This window comes from Phragmites australis, chromosome 21, assembly GCF_958298935.1.
Source record: "Phragmites australis chromosome 21, lpPhrAust1.1, whole genome shotgun sequence".
NCBI lineage: Eukaryota > Viridiplantae > Streptophyta > Magnoliopsida > Poales > Poaceae > Phragmites > Phragmites australis.
Window position 1 is genome coordinate 23014607 of NC_084941.1, and position 26915 is coordinate 23041521.

The window sequence follows — 26915 nt, forward strand, 5'->3', positions numbered from 1 at the left end:
CACTTGATTCATGGACTAGTTGGTTGTTGGCGGCTCTGCCTCTTCCTCTACCTTGGTTTGTAGCGGCTCTGCCTCCTCCTCTGCCTTTGTCTGCATCAACTTTGCCTCAACCTATACCTTGGCCTGCAACGGCTCTACCTCAGCCCCTTTGGCCCTGCTGACTTCTCCCTCTTGCTTCTCTTACGACTTCCACTTCAGACTCACTCTCGTGGGCCATGTTGGTGAGAATCATGTGGCATCGATGATAAATGCGAGATGACTCCCTTATTGGCTCCATCTTTTCTCCGAGGATAAGAGAGAAAGTAAGAGTTGAGGTATGAAGCTTCAAGATGGGGGCAAGAAAGGGCAACCTACCAATCACACAATCAAAGAGACAACAAGAAGTAGCACCACACACAAGCACAAACATACTATCGGTAATTGATAAATCACCGATCTAACAAACTTGTTGAAGAATAGGGGGATGCTTTGAGTAAATAAATCACAAGGAAAACACATAGGGGTTTTTAAACAGGTTCGATCCTCCCTGAGGATAATAACCCTACATCATGTTTGTCTTATATTGATCTGAGCTTGTTACAAGGGGGTGTAACTAGCCTAGATGGATCTAAACCTAGGCGCCGACTTCTTCCTTGGCTTCTGTTGGCTTGTATGAGCTTGTGGAACTCGTATCAGTCATGACGACTTGTTCTCGCTTGTCCTCCGCAAGGCCCATTGGTTCCATATATATATGGGGTGCCGTACTTCCTTTGGACTCTTCCTTCCAATTATTGGAGATAGATCTTCTTGGTATGGAACACCTATGAGTAGTTTTCTTTCTTCTAGGGATCCTCTTCCTAAAGATAAATATGATCTTAGGATTACGGGATAACTATACATTATTCATCGTCACATACATAGATTATTAAACAAATCTAGGGCTATCTTCACTAGGTCACTGTTACAAGAGTCTTTGGATCTAGTACACGACAAAAGCATGCTCATAGAGAATCAGACTACAAGGAAACTTACAACAAAAGATACTAAAAGGCCTACTCCGTCTACTAACTCAACATGACCTGTCGTCCTCAAGAATCGGCTGCAGATCCGTTAGTGGCATTGTCAGTAGTTGACTCAACCAATGTGGAGGTTCTTGTTGGTGATGGGTAGAAGCAGGGTCGCTGAATCCGTTGTTGTCATCATAATCATTGCTTCCTCTTCCTCAAAGTTGTCGGCTGTTAGCACCATATCTCCATCCTCAATCGGCTCTACGGGCACCAAACCTCCTATGGCAGCTGGGATTGGTGAGGGGTCGATCCTACCTTTTGCTATGGCTACTACAGTACGCACTGGTATAAGTGGAATACCTAATAGGACAATGTGGCGTGTCCGATTTGCAAGTAACCTAAGGGCGCTCTTCTGAGAAGTCTGTCTGACACGGGAGCCATCCTGGGCATTCCGCCTATTAATCTCTCTGTAATGCTCCCTTACTGCCCTATGCCATCCTTGGTAGTTCCTCACGGCAGTGTCCTCAGCAGCTGCTACCTGAACACTAGTTTGGTCTAGCATCACACGGAGGACTCTCTCCCGTGTCTCAGACTCCTCCACCCTCTAGCGACTGATCAACCACTGTTGCAAGTACGTTTTGTGCAAGTGCTCCAAGGAGTGAATGTACTGTGTTGTGACGGCTAAGGTGGAGTCATCCTCTTCTTGATCTGGACCTTCCATGGCATTATGCGATCACACCAAGCGATGCATAAGCCATCTGCAACTGGAAAGTGCCTCATGAGAATGCATGCTACCTCACTGGTGCATCTCCCGCACAAGTACTGAAGGGCCTTATAGGCTGCCTGCTGGTATGTGTCGGAGTACCATACGCTAGTGACTTCATCTCCATGGCTACTAGTTGAGGGTCCTCTTGCAATAAAAATCTAAAGATACACCTAGCACTTGCGAGAACCATCCTCCTCGTACTCACATCCTGTGTACTTTGGACGCCGAGTGTACCCCAAATGGCACAAAACTTCCCACATCAACTGGGGAATGCCCTTTACTCTTAGACAACACAACGTACTCCATACCTCATCTTCCATCTGTTGGAGAAAAGGGACAACTTAGAACCAACAAAATAGAGTTTTCAAAAGCAACAAGGTAGAAGGTAAGCAACAGACTTAGGAGGAAGTATGGAGGAATTTTCCATAACATAGTTTTTAGTAACTAGCAGACATCGTACATGTCTATCCTAAGGTCATGTTCTACAGCCCAGTAGGGCTCTAGTACCACTCTTGTAAGACCCCTTCCTGGGATCTCTTATGCCTTTTGTATCAGTCATTGGATCAAGTAGCTGATATGCATAGTATAATATTTGTGGCATCACAGTCATACATCGCATATAAAAGTTTAAAGTTACAACAGTACAAAAGGTCTTAAACCATATGGTACAATACAAACCTAGACAATCAGCCAATAAAAGCACAGCAAAAAAACAACCTAAAGCCACAGGCAGATAGGGTGCAAATGTGACCACTAATTTACTCATCATCCTCAACTTCATCTCCCGCGAAGTCAGCATCCATCTCCTCATCTGAATGATAGCAAGAATGAGTACGGAAAGTACTTAGCAAGTTATATACTATTGCAAGGGGTTTGATAGATGCATAAAGGATGACTCAAGGACAATGGTTTATGGTTTAATTTTAAGTGGAAAATAGTTTCATGCAGGTATCTAGTTATATTCTCTAATGTTAACTTTGAGACAGATTAAACATAGTAACAAGTTATATATGGGGGTTTTCGGTCATGGGAGGGACTACATCTCACTCTGAAGTCCCTATTATTGTGTCTAGTGTATCTCCAATACCACACAGCTTCTAGTGGATCGAGCCAGCATCCTCATCATACGGACATCTAGTTCACACACTCACACATCAAAGATATGCACGCCCTGACTCTAAGGAAGTGAGGTCATTGCTTTGTATGTCCATGACTGTGGACACAACTATTTGAATATATTTACACTGTGTAGAGGTTATACACTGTACCCATATGATATTCTCAGCCTCCAATAGTTGCAAGCGGAGGAGCAAATCATACCGAGATACTTCAATCACCTTCCCTTGTTGAACTACGAAAAGGATGTCAGGGTACCACCTAGACCTTTGTAAAGATTCTGGTTCAATAACACCCCGTGAAGCACCTGCCATATACTTGGGTTCTTGTTGCTCTCCTGGCCTTCTAGTAAAATGTCCAGCTTGGTCAGGAGATAGAAAAGTCAAGTTCAACCCATAACAAGATGCATGGTTGCACTGGAGTAGCTTAGCATGACGACGAAATGATTTAGTACTTATATGTCCAGGGCATGCATCTTCAAACTGGCAATGAATACCACATAGGTAACTCAAGCCCCCAAGAGTATCCTCACTAAAGGACTACTCTATTTGCCCCCGCCAAAACAGTTTTCACCCGTTTTATACACCACCCACCATATCCCTCACAATTATCAAGAATCCTATACTCACCAAAAATTCATGGCATATAAGTTGAATTGATATTCTATGAAGCTGCATCTCCGAAGAGATATATTGCATAAGCGATATCTCCGAAGAGATGCATTCCATCCTAAGCATGCTATATATATAGGCATCATCTGACGTTAATATAGATAACGACAGGTAATTCTAGGGTGACATGGATTTTGGATAATGGCATTTAAGGCATGTCATTTGTTTAATAGGATTTAACTACTGCAAGTAGTTGAAATAGCACAGTACATAGCACATGCGATAATAAGTTAAGTTTTAAGTTGATCAATTAGATTATTGGAAACGTGGGATCAAAATGATCAAGGTGATAGGATTTGCCTTTGCTGAAGTCTTCTTCTAGCCCTTGGTCGAAGTCAGGATCCTCTGGGTTCTTTGTGAAATCTTCTGGTTCTGCTCAGCACGATTATGATTAAAGATGGCCTATGCTATAGAAGAATCAAATAACACCAAATAGAAAATAAAATGAGCCCTAATGGATATCACACTATTATAGAAATATATCTCCAATTACGATGAATTTAGAAGAAAGAATCACTAGGATCAGAGCCAGAATAGAGAAGTTATGACTACTGAACAGTGCACTGGTGGGGCCCATGAAACAGTGCTTTGGGCTGGACTAAATTGGGTCTAGATATGGGCATGGGCTTGGCCCTGAGCTGGGTTGCATAGTGGCCAGCCTATCGGGGGGGGGGGATGGCCTTAGGCCGCTAGTCTCATGGGCTAACAACAAGACAACAGCCCACCAACTTGATGGCCCACCGGGAGGAGCAGCTGGCCAGCCTGGCTAATGGGTCGAGGCGTATTGCCTGCCTAGCTGGCCCACGTTGAAGCAACCAAGGGCCTAGCAGTGCGTGCGAGTGATCTCACCACCGGATGAGAGTAGCGAAGGGGCAATAGCGAGGAAACACATCGGTCCCACACCGGAGAGCTCACCGGGGTTGAGGACCCACTGGGGGTTCATGACCAGACTTATGGGACGAGCATCTACACGCGACGGTGATCCAAATTTGGGGATTATCGACAGCAGGCGATGGCCGAAGCACACCCAGATGGCGGCCAGAGCTGGTCAAGGCTACGGCAGAAGAACTGGGCGACAACGTCCTGCGATTGGCATGCTCTGTGTACCTGCAAGTTACCCTAGTCTCACCTACATCTACGCGGCATGGCAGCCGCCACATAGGGGGGCGAGGGTCGCTGGTGCCAACCACAAAGCGACAGTTGGGAAAATCCCACCGCCAAACACCTACCACATGAAGGCGGGTCACATTGACCACCTAAATAGCTATGTGGAGGGGCCTCAAGGAGGGAGGAAGCCCACTGGCGTGAGAAGAGAAGTGTGGCAGTTGGTAGTGAAGGATGCGTGATGGTGGTGGTAGCGGAAAGCTTGGCCTCGTGTCTGCGCACTCACTCCCGGCATCTAGATGAAGAAGGTTGAGCCACATGTGGATGACGAGCTTCTCTTTCTTCTCAGTTGCTCACAGGGAAGAGTCGGCGACGGAGTGGCTCCCGACACGTGGGCTGGCGTGCGCGGGGGCGTCAGGCCAAGACCCAAAGTGTGCGGGGGGGGGGGGGGATGCCAAGCCGGCTGGCTGGTTGAGCCACGTGGGACTGGGCTCTGCAGAAGAGGAAAGAGAGGGGCGGCCTGAGAAGAGAAAAAGATTTTGGAAATTAATTGGGGTAAATTCAAATAAAGTTATTGAATTTGGATTTGGATTTAGATTTAGGTTTGGCATTACTTCAAATAATTTTATTTGAATTAGGATTTGGATTTGAATCCCTGAAATTTGAAAGAGGTTTGAATACAAAAGATTTGAATTAATTTGCATTTCAGCTCAATTAAATCTATGGAATAGATTTGAATTTGAGAGATATTCAAATTCAAATCTCCACTCAATAAACCATAAAACAAATAAACAAAAATGCATTGATCAATTTATTGTAGGAATTAATTTAGAAATTAATTTGTTGCTCTTTGAAATACTTAGCCAAAGTAATATATTTAAATATATACATACATGTATATATATATATATATTCAAATATATATTTTCTTGATTTATTTTGATTTTAAATACTTATAATTTTTAAAAAGAGTGAATTTTGGTGCAATCTAAATGCTAAAATTCAGGATGTTACATGGACGGTGGAGATCGTCCGGATCTACCATAACTGGTGAACTATATAGGAGTATATATATAGCTATAGATACCATGCTCCTCTTCGATGGGCACATTTGATGACGATGTGTTCCTATTTTAAATAAGTATTTGCTTAATCAACTTACCAATCATCGATGCACAAAGTCGATAATCAGATATTCCTATTTTAAATAAGTATTTGCATAATTAACTTTACCAATCATCGATGTCTGGTTGATACCACTTGAAAGAAAATGGTTGGAGTCGGACATTAGCTGGTAGGCATGCTAGCAGGGGAAAGATAGGTGAGATTGGGGAACACGGAGAAGCGGAGGAGAGTGACAAACACACGTCTGTAAGGGCAAATTTCATGAAATAACACTACAAATAGTGTCATTCGGAGAGCACCATTTAAATAGTTGGCCTTTAGAAAATACCACTCCGAAGAGTTTATTGCTTCAGTGAATACCATTATCCCCTCATTTAGCCCATTTTTATTTTGTTCATAGCCTAAATTCTAACGTGATCTGACTTTTTTACCCCTCGCTTGCACAGGCGCCAGCCATCACCGTTTTCGTGTTGAGTCGGACAAGTCCCTGCCGTCTGACTCCCGACGACTCCATACATTTTCTTCTCATTGCTAACCTTAGCTCCATGCCTTGTGATGGAGATATTCAGTTCCCTGACTTGTCTCCGATTGCAGCCCCATGCATCTTTGTTCTCATTGGTTGTCAACCTTAGCTCCTGTTCTGTCATTGAAAGCTTGAAACGAATGGAATCTCCAACTCCAACGCTGGTTTATGCAGCTGCAGCGGCCACTTGCTGCTGCTCGAAACGCGGCTGAACCTGAAGGGAGCTGCTGCCAGGGAAAAAATTATCGCCGATAGAGATGCCGATAAATCTGACTTTGCTGTTTACCGGTGGGGCTCTATTTTTTTTTTATGCCGGCCAAAATTTTCGGATTTTTTGAATTTTCACCGGCTCACACCGCGCCTACAATTTCAGCCCGGCCCACAACACACCTCCACTCCAAGTCTCCACCAACCCTAACTCTCTCAATCCCCAATTCCCCAATCTCCACCCGACTCTGTTAGACCGGCCGTCGGCGTCGCCGCTCAGCTTTTGCCTTGGTTGCCTGCCGGTCGTCAATCCGTCGTCCTCGTCCTGTTCACGAGCTCGCAGGCAGCTTGCCGGCTTTTGCGGCGCGCACGGCGCGCCATGCGTGGTCGAGGCCGAGCACCCTTGCGCCCGACGCCCGAGCGGCGAGCGGAGGCGAGCTCTGGCCTCTGGGCAAGACGGCGAGCTCGACGCTGTTGGCGAGACGGCGAGCGCGGCGCGCCGTGTGTGGTCGAGGCCGAGCGCCCCTGCGCTTGATGCCCGAGCAGCAAGTGGAGGCGAGCTCTGGCCTCTGGGCGAGACGGTGGCGCGGCGCTGCTGGTGAGACGGCGAGCTCGGGCGGGACGGCGCTGCTGGCGACTGGTGAGACGGCGAGTAGGTAGGGCAGGCGCGGGGCTACGCTGCTCCCTGCTCAGTGGCCAGTGCTCAGCGCGACAGCGCCCAACGCTCTCTGCTCAACGCCAAGCCCATGCACCGGTGACGTGCTCTCTGGTATCTGCTCGCTGCTGAACCCCTCTACTCTCTGTTGTGCGCTGCTCTACTGCACTCGGCCGTCGGAGGAGTCTCTAGTGTGTTGCGATGGTCATAGAAGGTGAGAGAGGGATGGATCGAGGCAAGGGTGCCACCGGCGCATCATCCACCAGTGGCGCTGGTAGGAGCACGGCAATAGACGGCGCTGTTGAGGTGGTCACTCAAGGAGGTAGTAACCTGTTATTAGCACTTGCAATGTATTGATTGCATTCATGAACAACAAGCACTTAAATATGATTTGGCTCATTGATCATTTGATGGATATAAGGATAACAAAGGTAGAAAGATATAACCATTCACATTTATTTGGTAACTATGTTCCTATTTTATGTGCATATCATCATACTTGTTAGCGGCTATATTATCTCTTTTATGTGCATATCATCATATTTGTTAGCGGCTATATTATCTCTTACACATATGTTCCTATTCTTGTATGGTACTGTAGGGAGACGAGTAAAATTAATGGGAACCATTGAGAACCCTTGAGCCATGGTGAGCCTCTTGGCAATGGCTTTAGCTGCAATTATTGCCCTGCTCGCATTAAGGGTGGAGGTGTGAGCCGTCTCAGGGAGCATTTGGGTGGATTTTCTAGGAATGTGGCGTCCTGCAAAAATGTGCCTCTTAATGTTAAGGCATTAATGACGGATGAAGTGGCAATCCGAAGAGTAAGGAGGAAACAAAACAAGGACCTTCATCTCTATGTTGAAAAGGAGGTTATGCAAGCAAACAGAGATTTTGGTACTTTTGGCAGGGCAAGAATTCCTCTTGATGAAGATGGGCAGATTGAGATGGCGGTGAGAGAGTCATTGAGGGAACATGCCAACACTTTGCCTTTTGGTAAGACTACTGGAAGTGGGTCTGCTAGTTGTTCAGCTAATCAACAAAGTACACTTGACAGGTAAAGACTTGTATAATTGAGAAATTGATGTTGAATGTAATAGTACTAGTGTATTTACTTTTGTTTTTTTGTGCATGATTGTATAGGTTCTACCGAAGTCGAAGTGTTTCACAAGCTCCCTTTGACATAAATTTGGCACGTAGCAGGGCACAAGCGCAGCCTCGGGTGGACATTATGCTCATGGGGGATGGCAAAGAGAAGCTTGGAAAAGCTTTGGCCAAGTGGTTTCATGTCAATGATATTCCAAGACGGAAAGCAGACTGTCCATACATTCGATTAGCTATTAAATTAGCCCAACAACTTGGAGAAGGAGTGCACATTCCTAATGAAAGAGAAATAGATGGCCCATTTCTAGATATGAACTATGAAGACATGGAGGCTCACATGGCTGAATTCAAGGATGAATGGGATGACTATGGAGTTACCATCATGTGTGATTCATGGACAGGTATATACTTGTATAATTGAGGAAATAAAATTGAATACAATTGTATTTATGCACTTTTGTTTTTTTGCATGATTGTACAGGTCCTATCATGATGTGTATTATTAATTTTATGATCTTTTGCAATGGACGCATGTTCTTCCACAAGTCTATAAATGCAACTAGTTCTATCCAGAATGCTGATTTTATTTATGATTGCCTTAGAGAGGTGGTTGTTGAGGAGATTGGGGCTAAGGTTGTCGTTCAGATTGTCACAGATAATGGCTCCAACTACAAGAAAGCATGTCGGCAGCTCATTGCTCAGTATCCACATATTACTTGGCAGCCATGTGCAGCTCATACTATCAATTTGATGTTGAAGGACATAGGACGTTTTCCAGAGGTCACGGAAGTCGTGGATAGTGCAAAGCGAATTTGTAGATTCTTTTATAACCATAACAGGTAAATACTTGTATACTTGAGAAATTGGTGTTGAATACAATTGTACTTATGTGTTTAATTTGGTTTTTCGTTTTTCAGGCTGCATGCTATGATGAGGGAGCAGATTGGTTGAGAGTTAGTTCGATGGAATGCCACCAGGTTTGGTACAGTTTTCATCTTCCTTGAAAGTTTCTGGGATAGGCAAGATAAGTTTAAAGCATGGATGGTGTCTGATGACTGGACCAACAGTGCGTGGAGGGATGAAGAGGACCATGAATTCACATATGATTGTTTGATAAATAGAAGATGGTGGAGTGACATGGAATTGGTGTTGAAAGCTGTCACACCAATATACTCTGTACTTCGCTTTGCTGATCAACAGAAAAGTGCATCTATATCTGGACTCCTTCCAAAGATGTTGAAAGTCATAGATGACATACGTGCTACTAAGCAATAAGGAAGATCTCCGTGATAGGATAATGGAAGTAATCAACACGAGACTTCGATATCTTCTCAATGAAACGCTCATGGCTGCAGGTAAGGTCTAAAACAAAATTTATTCATGCATTATATTGGTCAAAGCTACAATATTGCTCAACTTGAATATTCCTGAAGTTGTTTCTTTTTCTAGCTGTTGCACTTGATCCCGAAGCACTATATAGGTCGAAGCTTGTGAAAAAATCATTTTCCAGACACGCCGTCACACTAAACCTCAAGAAGATTGCAAGCTCATCTTCAAAGGCATCTATTGCAATTGATCAATTTGCCTTCTTTAGTGCAAAGAGAGGGTTATTTGGAGGAGAGGAGGCTCGACGATCAGCACTTAATGGCCGTATGAGTACAGGTTTTGTTTTGTTTGCAGCTTTTTAATGGTGTCATTGCAAGTTTTTTTATTACTTCTCTTGTTGTGATAATTGTTGTCATTTATTGTAGCTGATTGGTGGGATTCATATGGAGGAGAGCACAAAGAACTACAAAAGCTTGCACGGCGTATTGTTTCACAATGCATGTCCTCCAGTGGGTGTGAGCGAAACTGGAGCACATTTGCTATGGTTCATACCAAGTTGAGAAATTGGTTGGGTTACGATAAGCTCCATAAGTTGGTTTATGTCCACTACAATTTGAAGTTGCGCATCTAACATTTCGAAACTGACATGCAAAGCCTCCAAGAAATACAAGGCTCTAAAGAAAGGGAGTCTGATCCTTGTAGCATCATGATGGATGTTGCCATGTATGATGAAGGCAATCCAATCATGGATTGGTTGTGTAACTCTAGGAGTGAGTCTGCGCCTATTCTTGATGAATATGTTAACAACGAGCCTGAATCCCCAAGCCCAAGTAGATTTCTTATAGAAGAGTTAGGAATGGATGAAGAAGAAGTGGCCATATTTAAGGGGAAGTTTGATTTTGGTAGAAAGGGTGGTAAGAAGAAAGGGAAGGTAGGATTGGAGGAAGATGAAGAAGGTATTGCAGACGGTTTTGAGTCGGATTCTTCACAAGGTAGCCCAACTTATGCTGAATCAGGGGATAACAGTTCAGATGATGATGCAGGTTGTGGTATAAATGATAACTCAATTGCATGTCGCATTTAAATTCAAATTGATACCTATGTTACTTATATTTAAATTTATAGGTGCTACACGTGAGCAACCAATCCCTATCCGTTCAAGATCAATAAGGCAAAAGAAACTCTCTATCAAGGACCTCTATCTTAAAAAGGTTTGACAAACCTCTTACCCTCGTATCTACATATTGAATTTCTATTTTCTTTTGAATTGTTTCCTTCCAAATTTGAGTATATGTCACTATTTGTAGTGATCCAAGCTGCCAAGGAGTATGGACGAAGTTAGTGATCAGCTCTGAGTATGTCACCATCTTGTCCTTTTGGTTTATGTGCTTGTAATATGTGGGACTATGGAGTAATGACTGATTTAGTGAGAAGATATAAGCCTATGTGGTCGTGTTTTGGTTTATATACTTGTAATATTTGAGACTACGGACTGATGTTTATGTTGTGTATTTTTGTTCAAACTTGTAATATTTAGGACTACGCAAGTGTCATTTGCAATCCACAGACTATGGATTGATGCTAATGTTTCCTATTTTTTTTAAACATATTATATTTGAGACTATGTCAGTTGTTATATTTAAATCTATCTAATGGATTATACATGCGGAAGGGCATGATCTTATATGATATTTTGTGCAGTTATCAAATGTAACATATTGAACGTGTGATATGGAAGTGTGATATTATCTCATTTATATATTATTAAACGTTATTTTCTATATCAAATAGTTTGGATACAATATATGTGATTTTTTAGAAAAATTGAGCTATTTTTTTCAAATTTTGTCTGAAAATTTTTGCCTGTCACCAATAAAATTCCGATAATCCTGTTTACCGCTAACCTTTAATATTTTTTTTATCAATAAGTTTTTCCTTGCTGCTGCTGCGTCCCAAACGCGGCTCGAGACACGGCTGCTGCTGCTGCTGCTGTTGCGGCCGTCGCCAGCTGCCACCTCCAACTTCACCGGCCGCAGCTGCTAATGCTAACTTCGCCCGCCGGAGGAGATCCGCACGCCGCCCCCAGCGATGATGACCCTGGATGCTTCGAATGTTGACTTGAAACTGCGATGCTAAAAGCTAATTACTGGATGCTTCTTATGTACGCTGGCCTTCTTTTTCCTTCCTCTAGCTGGGGTTGTTGATTCCAGTGCAAGGACAACACTAAAGCTGCGATTTATTTATTTTTTCCTGTTAGATTTTGTCACAAAGCGCCCAACAAAGCTGCGATTGCCATTTCCTGTCGGTCGATCGATGCGCACAAAAAGGGAGCTTGAGTAGGTGATATTGCTTGGTAGGGCCGATAATCCTACACTGTTTAGGACGAAGTCAGGGGCTCTATTTGTAAAAACAAATTCTGATTTCACAGAAGGCTAGTTTTACATCTGTGTAACATCTGCAAGTTTTATATGCTGCTACCAAGTTCCTTCAGGATGGTTTGTTAGTTCCTCACCCTAAGTGGTAATAGCGTGTGGTGCTCAATCAATGACATATTTATGATGAGTATAAGAATGGTTTTTTTAGACCATCCTAATTATATTTTTTTCATTTTATTTTCTTCTTGATTTTCCTTCTTGTTCTTTTTTCTCTCATCTGCAATAGCTTTATTTCGAAGAGATTCGTGAAAGGAAAGAAGAGACCTTATGAAACCATTGGAAATGACCTTATGAAACCATTCGTGATGAAAACCATAAAGGAAAGTCGTTAGAACGTTGAACGAAACAAAAATCACTTCACGAAATGATTCTTATCTATGAAGAGAATCACTTGGAATGCCCCAAGTTCCTCATCCTGTGTGGTAAGGTAATCAGTATAGTTATTTACAAGAATGTTGTTCTTTACTGCTAGATGCTTCTGTTGCATTACACGCTGTTTGTCTCGCTTATACTACCTCAATTCATACGTTCAACTTACACCCTGTAACATTCACCCAGGACCAAGATTGTCACAAACCGTTCAGTTAATAATCATAAACTACGATTTTTGGCACCACTTAGAACATGCCGAGGTTGTGACCAAGGAACTTTCCACCACGCAGGTAACACGCTAGGTGACGTTGAGTCTTGTTAAGCTCCTTATTATGACTTGTAAACTTTTTCGCTATGCTCAACACCTTTTGCTTCAACTCTGTTATGACTTGTAACTTTGTACATCTCACAATACAGAGACTGGGATACCTTTTACATTATTTTTTAGAAAAAAATATAAAATTGGACCTAGTTGTAAAAACAAATAACAATCTCCTTATCCACAAAGGGCACCGAGGGTTTATAAAAAGAAATCCTTTCTCTGCGAAGGGATTCCTCTAGCACCAGTCCAAGAGTGCAATTAGGTAGCTCCATCGGCAGCTCCGCAGCAGGAGGCTTCCCTGCTCGCCATGCTACTACTTCAGTGAGACTTGCCTGCAGGAGATGCTTCTCCGCTCCACCATGCTCGCAACCTAGCTCATCCCCCAGCATCATGAGGTCTCTCTCTCTCTCTCTCTCTCTCTCTCTCTCTCTCTCTCTCTCTCTCTCTCTGCAGTGTTGTGCTGTTTTGGTTCCAATTCTTTTTGTCTGTGATTGCCATACTTCCTTCCCTGGAAAGGGCCGCAATTCTTGTTAGCTCAAATTTTGTTCTGGAACCTCTTTATCTATTTGAACACAAGGATATATCTGCCTGAAACTGATGTTCCAAATAGCAATTATTGGAATATACAAAATTACAAACCAGAATGTTTTTTGTAAGTAGTTATTTAGGAAGAAATTTCTTAATATGCTAGGCTACCTATGCTCTCGTGCCAGAAAATGATAGTGCCATGAAATAATAATTAAGCTTATTCTTGTGCCATTTATTGGATTAAACATTGCTTCGTTGCCCTGCTGGCTAGAAGGCGTTGCTCGCAAGAAAACAGAGTATGCCTTGCCTTGCTAAAGATGAGTCACATGCCTTGCCTTGCTAAAGATGAGTCACATGGTAAATGCTTGCTTATCTTCTTGTCATTTGTTATCATGTCATTGTCCAGCCGGCAGCAGAGGGATCATTTGAAAGTAGCAGAGCAACTTGCATAGGGTGCCATGGAAGCAGCAGCAGAAGAGGAGAGGCCACTCATTCATCACCTGCCTCCTCAGGTGATTTTCTATATAGCACTTTGCCAATGTTACCTCTTGTTAAGTAGAACAAAAATATTTCTTTTCCATAAAGCACAGTTAAATCTTTGTCTTCTACAAAGAAAAAAGGATTTTTTTTCCTTTGAAAAACATAGAGTTGTTCTTTAGCAGTTCTTTCTATGCAAGAATATAATCAACTAGCTTTGGCATAACCAGCTTTAGTTTGGGTACTATCCATCATTCAGGATGAAGGCTCGCCATATACTAGCGATGGAACAGTTGATATCAACAAACAACCTGCTCTGAAGCGGAGCACAGGGAATTGGAGAGCTTGCTTCTTGATTTTGGGTAGGTGCTGCAGATATGTTCTTCCCACTGAATAAGAGAAATTATTTCCTTCATTGTCCTGAGCATGCCTTAGGTGCCGAATTCACTGAATGCGTGGCCTTCTTCGCAATCTCGAAGAACCTCGTCAGCTACCTCACCGGTTTGCTCCACGAAAGCAATGCTGATGCTGCGAGGAGCGTGTCTGCTTGGATCGGCAGTTGCTTCTTCACGCCGCTTATCGGAGCCTTTTTGGCCGACACATACTGGGGAAGATACTGGACAATAGTAATCTTCCTCTCGGTCTACGCTGTTGTAAGTTGCAACACGCAAAGTAGTAGCTTAGTAAACATGTTCAGTCTATGACTCTGAATCACTCTGTTCTGTCAGGGGATGCTCACTCTGTCAGTTTCGGCATTTCTGCCACTGCTCATGGTCTCGTCCTACAATAGCGGCGTTCATCGTGTCGTGGTATACTTGGGGCTCTACCTTGTCGCCCTTGGCAATGGTGGCATCAAGCCCTGCACCTCGGCCTTTGGTGCTGACCAGTTTGACGGCGCCGATCCGGTGGAGCGCGTGGCAAAGGGCTCATTCTTCAACTGGTACTACTTCTCCATGAACATTGGCTCCCTGCTGTCAGGCACCGTGCTCGTCTGGGTGCAGGAGAACGTTGGTTGGGGGGTCGGGTTCGCGATCCCGACGGTGCTCATGGTGTCTGGCCTCGCCGTCTTCGTCGCCGGTAGGAAGGTGTACAGATACAAGAAGCTGGGAGGGAGTCCTCTGACAAGGGTCTCCCAGGTGGTTGTTGCAGCTGTGAGGAATTACCATTTGGTGCTGCCTCAGGATAGTTCAGGGCTGCATGAGGTGCCTTCACAAACTGAAGCAAACGGCAAGATTGACCATACCAGCCAATTCAGGTAATCCAGTCCTTTTTGTCACTTGAACATTGTAAACTGAAGCAAACGGCAAAGAACTTATATTTGGCATCATCTCCTCCTGTCCAGGTTCTTTGACAAGGCTGCCATTGTAGCGCCACCGTCTGTCGAGAAAGGCACAGCAGCGCCGACGAGCCCCTGGAGGCTCTGCACGGTGTCCCAGGTGGAGGAGCTGAAGATGCTGCTCCGGATGTTCCCCGTCTGGGCGTCGATGGTGCTCTTCTTCGCGGTCACCGCACAGATGTCGTCGACGTTCATCGAGCAGGGCGCTGCCATGGACAACCGCATCGGCCCGTTCACCTTGCCGCCGGCCTCCCTCGCGACCTTCGACGTCATCAGCGTCATGATCTGCATCCCCGTTTATGACGCCGTGCTGGTGCCGTTGGCCCGGCGCGCCACCGGAAAGGACCGCGGCCTGTCGCAGCTGCAGCGGCTCGGCGTCGGCCTCGCGCTGTCCGTGGTCGGCATGGTGTACGCGGCGCTGGTCGAGGCGAGGCGTCTGGCGCTCGCGCGGGCGGCCGCGCCGATGGCGATGAGCATCATGTGGCAGGCGCCGGCGTTCGCCGTGCTCGGCGCGGGGGAGGTGTTCACCGCCATCGGCATCCTCGAGTTCTTCTACGACCAGTCGCCGGACGGCATGAAGAGCCTGGGCACCGCGCTCGCGCAGCTCGCAATCGCGGCGGGGAACTACGTCAACTCGGCCGTGCTCAGCGCCGTCGCGGCAGCCACGGCGCGCGGCGGGAAGCCCGGGTGGATCCCGGACGACCTGAACGAGGGACACCTGGACTACTTCTTCTGGATGATGGCAGCTCTGGGCGTGGTGAACCTGCTGCACTTCTTGCACTGCGCCATCACATACAGTGGCAACTACAGCAACACAGCTTCCTGACATTCATGGCCATGTCATCTCCGTTTTCAGTTTATAAAATCAGGACGTCTTGGGTCAGGGTTATATAGTACTCTAACGCCAGCCATTGTAGACACTAACCTGTGTTTCTTCCGTGTATAATTAAATAAATATCAACACATATGAGCCATTGTCGACACAAACAATTTCTTCTCTTGGCTAAATGCATATTTGTTCTTGGGCCATGTGATTTACTTGCCCTTTTTTTCTTTGAGACGTAAGCAGCGACTTTATTTATTTATCATAAGTATATTGGTACAATACGTTGGAATTATTGCTACTGATATTCCTAACCCTAAAATTTTCAGATTTGAGAAATATTGGATGCAGCATGAGCACGTTATGCAGATTTTTTTAGCATGGTTGGACTATCCCTACTAGTCAATCTGATAAAGAAAAAACATTGTGGCTAAAGTCAAAAATCTCAGAAGGATTCTACACTGGCAGAAGCATCTCTATAGTCTGGCTAGTACTATATCCAATACAAAATTTATTATTATTCTTTTGGATACTTTGGAGGGGATTTCAGGGATCTCTTAAAGAATGGATATTCTTCAACATCTTGCCCACCTGTTGGTCCAACAAAAAATTTATTAGAAGTAAAGAGGAAGTCTAAATTGGGTGAAGTTTGGGGGTGACTGTACCAAGTTTTTTCATACTAATACCACTCTCAAATACATGAAAAACTCTATTATGTCTCTGTCAGATGCTATGGGAAATGTTCACACCTCTCATGAGGATAAGTCAAAACTGTTATGGGATGCTTATAAAGATTATCTTGGCACTTTTGATTTCACTTAGATGCATTTTGATTTATCTAGCCTTATTATATCCAAAAATGACCTAGAGTGGATTGAGCATTTCTTCACTAAAGATGAAATTGACAAGGTTGTTGCTAGTCTTTCATCTAATAAGTCTTCTGGCCTTGATGGTTACAATAGGGATTTCTTGAAAAAAAAAGTACTAGTCTACTATTGCTTAAGACTTTTATGATCTTTGTAATAATTTCTATGATAGAAATATTAATGTTCAAAGAATCAATGGTTCCTACATTACCTTTGTACCGAAGAAAGATAATCCAAGTCATGTTGGAGATTATGGCCCATCTCCTTCCATCTCCTTGCTAAACTCTCCTATCAAGTTGATCACAAGGATTTTGGCTAACGTACTTCAAAAGGTTATTCTTTAGTTAATTCACATAAATCAGTATGGGTTTATCAAGGAGAGATCCATTCAAGATTATCTGGCTTGGTCTTTGTAGGAAACGGTGACATCTTAAGAGGAGGGTTGAATTAGGACATTTAGAATCTATTCGACTAAAAAATAAAACAAGATAAACATATATCAATTTTTATCTAAATATACTCTAGGTTAATGTGTCTACTCTACTGATCAGAGCACTTGCAACCTATCTATGAAGGTAAATTGCAAGTAAGTAAATATGAAAACGTAAATAAGGTAAAGAGAGCAAACTCAACACAAGGATTTTTTTTTCCCGTGATATCGATGGCATAAATACCACATCTAGTCCACGTTGGAGCTCCACCAAGGATATACTTCCGGTCAGCACCTAGTCACGGCTATTGAGCCACCATGTCACAAAGACAAGGCTTCAACCCAGATGAGCCACCAAGCCACTAAGATAAGACCTCACCACAAGCCTCTCTTCCGTTCTTTTACCGTTGTGATCACTTCGGAGCTTGAGCCACCAAGGTAAGGGTCTCCACATCCCCGTATACGTGTCTTGCCACTGCTCCATACCAAGTCGCTAGGTCAGTAATTTGCCAACGAGTCACCAAGACTCTAAGGTGCCGGCGTACCTCTCGGTACACGGTTGGATCACTCCTTGATTCACTCTAGGCAGCAATCACCTAACAACACTCTCTCTAGACCTATAAACACTAATCGCTCACTAATCTTGTGCTTAATCACTTTGGATGATCATTTTAAGCACTTTGGTAGTTTGGATGTCTTCTCAGATGTATAAGGACTTCTCTGGACTCCAACACCTTCAAATGGCCGAGTGGAGAAGTATTTATAGCCTCAAACTCACCAACTAACTATTTTTCTAACGGCTCAGAAAAGTTGTTAACACCGGATCATCCGGTAAGTAAATCCTCAGAAACTAGCCATTGGAACCCCTACTAAACCCTCTATGAATACCGGACACTCCGTTGTATATTTCATCTCTATCATCGGACTATCCAGTGAGTTATCCTGAGCCATCCGAGTATTTGCTTCTTCTCTGTGTAAATTGCTCCGGTGTTCAATCCATTCACACCAGACCTTCTCTTTTTTTCCCTATAAATGCTCTAGTGCAACTCTCTGTGATCACCAGACTATCCGGTGGGTTGATCTTCAATCTTTGATGGTTGCAACCTTCTTTGGTACAAATGCTCCGATGTGTATCCTCCTCTAATCATCGAACCATCCGGTGGGTTGTCCCATTTTTCCTTCTGAGCAGAAACACTCTGGTGAGTACACAGGCCTCAACACCAGACTATCCGGTGCTTTTTTTTTTCTCCTCTGCTGAGAACACTCTAGTGAGTATAGACTTTTAGTACACTGGACCATCCGGTGAGAACAAATCTCTTAGGACTTCTCCAATTCAACCAAACTTTATCCCGACTGCAATGGCTTCTTCATATATTGCATCTATGAGACCTACTGACAAATATTCTTGACAAACATATTAATCACATTGACTATATTGTCATTAATCACAAAAATCACAATCATGATCTAATAGGGCCATTTCGCTATAGTCTTTTGAATATCTGCATATATGCCATTCTTTAAAAAAAACATATTGTTTTGTTAAAGTTGGATTTTGAAAAAGCTTTTGATAAGGTTGAACATCAGGTTTGTTTGGATATCCTCCTCCACAAGGGTTTTGGACAACGATGAATTTCATGGATTTCAGATATTCTACAATATGGCACTTCAGTTGTTCTTCTTAATGGGGTCCTAGGTAAAGTGCTCCATTGTAAAAGAGGGGTAAGACAAAGGGATCCTCTTTCCCCTCTTCTATTTGTTTTAGCTGCTGACCTCCTTAGTATTTTGAATAAAGCCAAGAAATTGGGACTTCTTCATCTACCTATTCAAGTTGGTGTAGGCTAGGACTTCCCGGTGGTCCAATATGTAGATGACATATATCGGTGATATGGGATCCAGGGGTTCCTGAGTCCCGAGGTCAGGACAGCGTGGTGCCACATAGCGTCTTCCCGAGGACCACCTCCCCGAGGGCCCGAGGAAAGCATTGTCCGGGAGTGAGAACAGGTGGTCCCCGAGCACCCATAGAGCCCCGAGGACCCGAGGGAAGCAAGATCTGAGAATAGGTGTTTAAAGTAAAAAACAGTTGATCCCCGAGCATCCAGAGAGCCTCGAGCTTTTGGTGTTGTAAGCCTGTAATGCAGCTAGCTTGCAGGTTCAGACGATACAAGTGATGGATCAGTTGATATCCTGCCCTCAAGCACAGCACAGGGAACTGGAGGGCATGCTTCTTGATTTTAGGTGTCAAATTCTGCGAGTCCATGGCTTTCTTGGCAACCTCCAAGAATTTGTTGGTTCGGAACTCAATTCCAAATCTGAAGCTTTGGGGGCTGTAACTCAATTCCAAATATAGATCAAGTTTGCGTTTCACAGTACGTGCATTTCTGTTCCGTCTCTTCTTTCGTTTTGTTTGCTTGTGACTGAATCTGAAATATTGCTTTCTGACGTCCGGAGAAGTCAGGACACACGCAACAAAACATCCTTTTCCTTAAGAAAATGACATCTAGCTACCTCACCAGCTGGTTAATCGGACTAACCAACCATCAAGACCTCTGCCGCACATGGAATTAAATTAAGATGGTTGGGTTTGTTAATTGTGGTGCAAGGAAAAACCAAATTAGTTGCAACTTTATTATTTTCTCCTTTGGATTTTTTTGCAAAAATTGCACACCAAGTTAGGTTATTTGTATAAATAAACTTGTACGAAAACTTTTTACATCGTTCTAACACGTGCAAATTTTATGGGACGCTATGGACTTCTTCAAGAATATATAATTCTTCAAGTTTTATGTGATATTGTGGAAAGCTTTGGAAATTCAAAAAACACTACAAATAAATTTACCGAAATTGTCGCGCTTTGCACTTACTTTCCATCATACCGTGCATGTACAATCCAAATGATTATAAATCTATTCACATAAAAACAAGGGAGTTTTTGACATATATGATCCGTAAGCTCCTTTTCAAATAGCAACGGTACTTGGTAGGATTAATGGATCTTATTTTTGTGAAGCAATTTGAGCATCCGTGACAGGATATGCTCCCAAAAAAACGGAGCTCTTGATGGTACATGATGTGTTAGGATACAAAGATGTTACATGAAAAAATGGTTTTTGCCACATGGCACAATTAAGAAAGATAAAAGTAGTCTAATAAAATGGAGTCTTCAACAACACCCTGTCATGAGAAGATATTGCTTTGTACAATTGTGAGGATCATGGAGTTGTAACTATACGAACCGACAGTGATAGTCTAAAACAGTATGCTTTGTTTGCTCGGCTTCTCTCGAAAGCCTTTATATTTAACTCTCCGACGTCGATTGCCCAACCCACTCTTGCTCTCACATGTGCGTCGCTCTCTCCCCTCCACCGCCGTCGCTGCCGCATGATGGAAACTCCACCACCATATCCCTCACCGTCCACTACACCACCCCCTCTGCCACCACCATATCCATCCACACCACCCATCCTCAATCCTTTGTCCAACGTGAAGGCTTTGACACAGTCGGAAAGCTTAGACGAGGTGCAATCCTCGGACCCTAGACTAGTAGGGTCTCCCACCTTTGACAAAGATTGGAACTACTTCATTGATGAGCCAAAGCCGAAGAGGCTCCAGAGCTCAGATGAGGAGGAGACCGCTAAGGAGGAGAAGGATGCAGAGCATGAGAAGGAGGACGATGATGATGCGAAGGAGGATGATGGTGGTGGTGGCGGCGACAATGACGTCTACTAAAACTTCTTCTTCGTCATGGCCGACCCCAACTGCCCGTGATAGGCGCACACGGCAGGTGCAGCTAGGGCCTCTTTTGTGACAATGGTGAAACAGTAGTTTTAGGGTTCTTTTGCGCTCGTGGTCGCGTCCTTTGTTTTGGTGTACAATAATTTTAGAGACGAAAAATTATTAGTAACTTAACTAAATATTAATGTGACATGGGCTAGCAATTCTAAAGATTAGTAATATAATGCTCGGATAAATTATTGCCTGCATGTTTCAATTTTGATTTTTTATTTGAGATTGAGTATCACTGTCAGTTCGTAGCTCGAACCAGCAGTGATAATGAATATTAGTGTTGGTTCTTGAGCCGGCAATGATAATCTATGATTATCACTGTCAGTAATGTAATTTTTGAATCAGCAGTGATGATTTTTTTTATAGTGTCTTTTATTTTGTGAGCATTCGTACGTGGATGATGTGCTCCGAAGAATCAAGATTTTCTTTTAGTAGAGAATCGAGATCTAGATGGTATATCATGTGTCAGGATTTAAAGATGTTACGTGTAGAAAATCTTCTACCACAGCACAGTTAGGAAATATAAAAGTAATCAAATAAATCACATGATAATTTATTCCAATTACTTATTTGCTCAAGAATAAATATCCTAATATAATCATATATAATTTAAATTTAGTACTTGGAGACATGTTCATGTGTAAAAAGCAGTACCCAACAGATATACATGTATGGTTATGCGTAACACTTACCAATGCCCGTATTACCCGTGAACTAAAATAAATGAGCTCCACAAAACCGTCACTCTCTCCATGGCTTTGTCCCTCTTCCTCGTAGGGTCTTTTTTTAAATAATATTATTTTATTAGAAAATTAAAAAAAGTAGATACTGGTAGGCTTATGTAGTGCGGACTAGGGATATATTGGTATTCTACGTACTGACATTCTAATGGCAGTGGGTCCAAAGCCTATCGGCACATGACAGATTATGTGTCCTATAGATGATATTCAAAAAAAAAATTATAACTTTTTTATATAATTTCGGATGAAGACGATTTTTATATGAAATTATGTCTCTCAACTAGATCTACAACTTTGTAGTTAAACATTTTTTCATTTGAGTCACTTTAGATGTACAGAAAGTAGTTATAAATTTCAAATCTTAAAAACTAGATCTAGAAATTTATCAACTTTTTTTGGCATTTAACGGATTCAAATAAAAAAATATTCAACTAAAAGTTATATATCTGGTCGATATGTACAATTTTAATATAAAGATAATATTCATCCGAGGCCATATAAAAAAATTTCTTTGAATATCGTCTGCGAGACATAGGACATGTCAACACGCAGAGTGCTAACCGGCCACTGGGCCCACTGTCACTTAGGATGTTGATATGTAGAGTACCGACATGTCCCTAATCAATATTCCATGTACTGATAGGTAAGTATTCTTACAATTTATAAATTTAACTAATATTTTTATAATTTTTTAATAAGTAATACTCTCTTTGGTTGCAAATGTAGGTCGTTTTAGCCTCCTTAATTATTCTCTAAATATAAGTCATTTTGAACTTCTATGCATTTTTTTCTCTTTTGTTCTCGTCTTGCTCTTGTTTAATAAATACTACAACTCTCACAAATAAATGAATTATCTTTTCTAATACAGAATAAATAAAAGGTAACAAAGTCATTTGATATACTTTCTTAATCCTTATGTACGAATCTAAAATGATCTATATTTATAATCGAAGGGAGTATTACTTTAAAAAAATCTTCCTAGAGACCCTCACGACCACACCCACGCATGGCACGAGTCACGAGTTTGGATGCAGGTACACGTGAGCGCAGCGGCCGTAGACTGCTAATCAAAATACCCAATATAGGGCATGTTTGAAGAACTCTAACTTCAAGATTCTGGGAGCAGTTATTTCAAGCTCAAAAATTCTTAAAGTTAGATCTGTAGGTAAATTAAGGATCTTTAATTTAGATATAATGTCCTTATTTTAGAATGAAAACATATATTTAGATTATTTTATTTTATTCTATAAACTCTAAATCTTATATGGATTTTGGAGCTGGAGCTCTTTTCTGAACTTGTTTTTCGAGTAGAACTCTACTTTTCTATTTTGTTTTCTATGCAAACTCCAGCTGCTGCAGGCGATCAGTCAGGACGCATGAGGCGTGGGCTCGCATGGTGCGGAGGGCCAGTCCGGGCTAGAATAGTGGCATGGGACTGGGAGGACACAGCAGCAGGCAGGCAGTTGCATGCAGCATTAAGTTGGTTTTTGTTTAGATAGTTTTCGACTCCTCCGGGATCTCATGTGCAGCCAGATATAAATATAGTCATGACTATACTCTGGCTGTGTACGTCATAAGCTTATTGTCCACACACACACACAAAAAAAAAGGAAAGCTTTTCTTTTTCGGTGATTCTCGGAATTAATACATCATTAATGCAGAGAATCACTGTTTTGTACAGTACAATGAGTCTGGTGCTACAGTGATATACATTAGTTAATCATATATCACTGTACCAACAGTAATCTGGTTCCATGCGCAGTCGTTCCGGTACTGTAACGAGTTACTGTAGAGATACTGTAGCATACGAATCTGATGATCCACCATAAAATCAACGGCTCAGATCAGACCTAAATGAATTCTACTGTAAGCTACAGTAGCCTCTCTGCAGTTACCAGCAGCAACTGCAGAGGATCCCGATCCACAAACTTGCTTTCCCCCACGTGGGAGTACGTGCTGGCCATGCTGGGCTCACAAAAATATTAATTTTCTCATGCTGGGTCCACTGGGAGACCTGGTTTACCCACACAACACCACCTTCCCCCCACGCGCCGCCTCTAGGAGACCTGGACGGGACAAACGCGTGGAGGCGCCGCTAGGGTTCTGGTGAAAATGCAAAAAATCTCCATTAGAGCAGCACATGAAGCAATACAGAATTATCTAGAGATCAGGTATGTTTCAGTAGTTATGTTTGTCCAGATTCAATGATGAACTTTACATCGTTTTGCAAAAAAAGAGGGAACACACATTCTTCATTCGTTGAAAAGCATCTGACACTAAGTTCCACATAGACCCCCCCTACAAATTTACATTAGCTTCTACATGTTTGCTTTCTGAAGAAAGATTTAGCATGTATGATTCAAATTATATCATAACTTGTCTGCAGCAGGAAAAAGAGCACACACATGGTCTTTGCAATTGATCAAACAAGAACCAAAGATCCTCATCGTCGCAAAAATATTTGAACAGTCAAGCATGCTACCTTCTTATCGTACCTGATGCTACTTACTAAATATACCTACAAATTGGGAGAAACAACAGATGTGAATGAGATATTTCTATTCCTATTTAATGTAGATTCCAAAAACATATTTAGCAGAAAAAGGGGAAAAGGTTTATGCTCAATAGTTTATGTCTATTTTGCTTCTCTGAACTAGTTAATCAACATGAATGAACACATTAGAACTGTCTTTATAGTTTATTAAAAGTTCTATCTTCTAAAATTTGTTGAACCCTGTCAGTTTTTTCTGCATGTTTTGTTTCTCTCAATGAACATAATATAGTTTTGTGCATATTTGTCTCATGATAGATAATGATACTAAAAAAGAACAGATATTGTACTTCAAAAAAAGGGCATGCAATATATTTTTCTTCATGATCTAGTTCCAGATGTTTTATAACCTAAAAAAAAGGATTTTGGTAAAACAAAGCAACAAAATGTACTAAATCAATATTATGTAGTGTTTGTTGTGAAAACATATATGAGTCAAAAACTTTTTTATGTAGAAATGTATACACACACACACACACACACACACACACACACACACACATATATATATATATAATGCATTGCTCCCTGATCTGTATATTAATTCTCCAATGATACAATTTGTGCTGCAAAACACAAAACCTGTTTACAGCTGATTCCGTATGCATGATTTTTTGCTTATGAAGGTATGCACCACTGAAATGTGTTTCTATAGGTTTTAAAAGCAAATATGAGTAATCAGAAAAAATATTGCGGAGATGTCATTTCCAATTTTGAATTTTGTCTTCCATGTTGTTGTAGGAACAAAGAAGAGAAATCATACAAATGATGGATCTAAACCAGCTGCCGCCTAATATTGACTATGATTTTATCTTAAAACATACTAAAGCTGCAATTGAGTTAAATCCAAAAAACCGCACCCTACCACTGCCTATCCAGCAAGATTCCCCAAGCATTTATGATGTTAGACTATCTTTTGAAGAAACACAGTTACAAGATATTTAGCAAGGAAATGCTGATAACACACTGGTTGCTGTACGGGATATTGTTGTTGTAGATATTACTGAACAAGTTGATGTCATGAAGAGGGAGGTGAGGTTTGGTCTATGCCGCAAATCTTCTATACTAGGATGAAATTTGGTAGTGTAGTAGAAGCAAGAGAATACTACAACGCATATGCTAAGAGAATTGATTTATCAATCAGGACAAATACCTCGCGCATATCATGTACTACAAAAGTGCTGGCAAAAATACAGATCGTCTGCAGCAAAGAAGGAAAAGGGAATACAAACAAAACTGATGAAAATACCGAAAAGCCTATAGATGATTCAGATGAAGAAGATTTTGAACAAGATGATCTTGATCTACCGGATGAGCGAGGCATTAAACAGGGGGGAGGCGTGGTGGCAAGAAAGGGAAAAGGGAGAAAATGAACTATACAACATGCAATGTGTCGAGTATCTAACTATGGGTATATATGTATAAGGAGTATATCGTATATAGACATGGTATGTTGCGTGCATGTTTAATAACCTCGGATACTATGGAACCGAATTTACGGTACCTGATATACCCAGAAATCTAGAAGACGTATACTAGGAAGGCCTCAATTGGTTGCCCAACTCGAGAACGACTAGTATCTCAGTTGGATTCATTTGCTTTATTTTTGGTAGACAAGATGAAGGACTCCCTATAGACTACGGCTAGATAGGAGGCGGCATATCAACCATATATAAAACAGGGACCCAGATCCCCGGAGGGGAGAAGGAGAAAGCTCACGCATCTGCAACTTGATAGAAGCACCAAGACCATAGGAGATACTCAACAACATCATCCTTAGTTTAGCTTAAATCCAATATGCTCCTTGTAATAGGTCTAGACACATTGCTTGACTCGAGAGAATATATACGGATGTTGACGAAGCTCACAGGTGGTTTGGCGATGGCAAAGTGCGATGAATTATGGCCGACAATGAGCACGGCTGAGCGGCAATGGTGATGGCTAGGGTTTGGGAGGCTCTGTTTGGGAAACAATCGAGGGGGAGAGTGGCAAACTTACATAGAGGGGAAAACGCGTAGGGAGTTCAGATTTGGCTGGGGTTTGCTGGGATACAGTTTGAAGAGGCGGCGAAGGTCGTGGCCGGCTCGGACTTGAGACAAGTGGCACGAGGAGGAAGGCGAAGGCGGGTTTTCGGTAGGGCACCAACAGAGAGGGGCGGAGCGGCTAGAATGGGCTTGGCCTTTGGCCAGCCCAGGCGGGGAAGAAGAGAGGGAGAAGACGGGCTTGACCCAAAAAGAAATGGAGGACGAGCCGCAAGGAAAAAGAAAGAAAAAGAGAAAAGAAGGGAGATTCAGCCTAAGGAGGGAAAATAGAATTTTCTTTTATGAAAGCATTTTCAAACTTTTCCAAAATTCAAACGGTGCACCCCAATATTTTCGAAAATTCATTTTTCACACAATAAAACTCTAATGCTTGTATTCCATCGCTTTTATTCGAAAATAGTTGTAGTCAGGTAAAAAGAATCCATGCTCCTCCAACACTTTCAGGCACCTTTTAACGACGGTTGTTTTGGAATGCAATGAAATCAGTGATGCCTTGCCACAGGCCCCAATAGTGATATCCCCACTACTTTCTCCGCTTGAATCACAAAACTCCTTCCATCTAGAGTGGATTGCACCAAAGGTACAATAACACCTATCGCAGGGATTACCTTTTTAAGACATAGGATC

At 42.4% G+C, this 26915-nt stretch overlaps 2 protein-coding genes, 1 long non-coding RNA gene and 1 pseudogene across 3 annotated transcripts; all 4 read left to right on the plus strand.

Annotated features, from left to right (window-relative positions):
- The first annotated feature begins 7766 nt into the window (after positions 1-7766).
- LOC133903250 (uncharacterized) lies at positions 7767-8675 on the plus strand. Its single transcript, XM_062344558.1, has 2 exons — positions 7767-8207; positions 8294-8675. Exons 1-2 carry the CDS (start codon positions 7948-7950, stop codon positions 8673-8675), a joined length of 642 nt encoding a protein of 213 aa, XP_062200542.1. The 5' UTR covers positions 7767-7947.
- A 54-nt stretch (positions 8676-8729) lies between these two features.
- LOC133903603 (uncharacterized) lies at positions 8730-9881 on the plus strand. The gene is made up of 3 exons (XR_009907311.1): positions 8730-9093; positions 9172-9609; positions 9849-9881. It is a non-coding gene; the product is annotated as an uncharacterized LOC133903603 (long non-coding RNA).
- A 25-nt stretch (positions 9882-9906) lies between these two features.
- On the plus strand, positions 9907-11623 carry LOC133903251 (uncharacterized; annotated as a pseudogene).
- Positions 11624-12914: 1291 nt separating this feature from the next.
- LOC133903602 (protein NRT1/ PTR FAMILY 8.3-like) lies at positions 12915-16040 on the plus strand. Its single transcript, XM_062345023.1, has 6 exons — positions 12915-13104; positions 13644-13749; positions 13974-14076; positions 14150-14367; positions 14443-14969; positions 15057-16040. Exons 2-6 carry the CDS (start codon positions 13696-13698, stop codon positions 15874-15876), a joined length of 1722 nt encoding a protein of 573 aa, XP_062201007.1. The 5' UTR covers positions 12915-13104; positions 13644-13695; the 3' UTR covers positions 15877-16040.
- The last annotated feature ends 10875 nt before the right edge of the window (positions 16041-26915 follow it).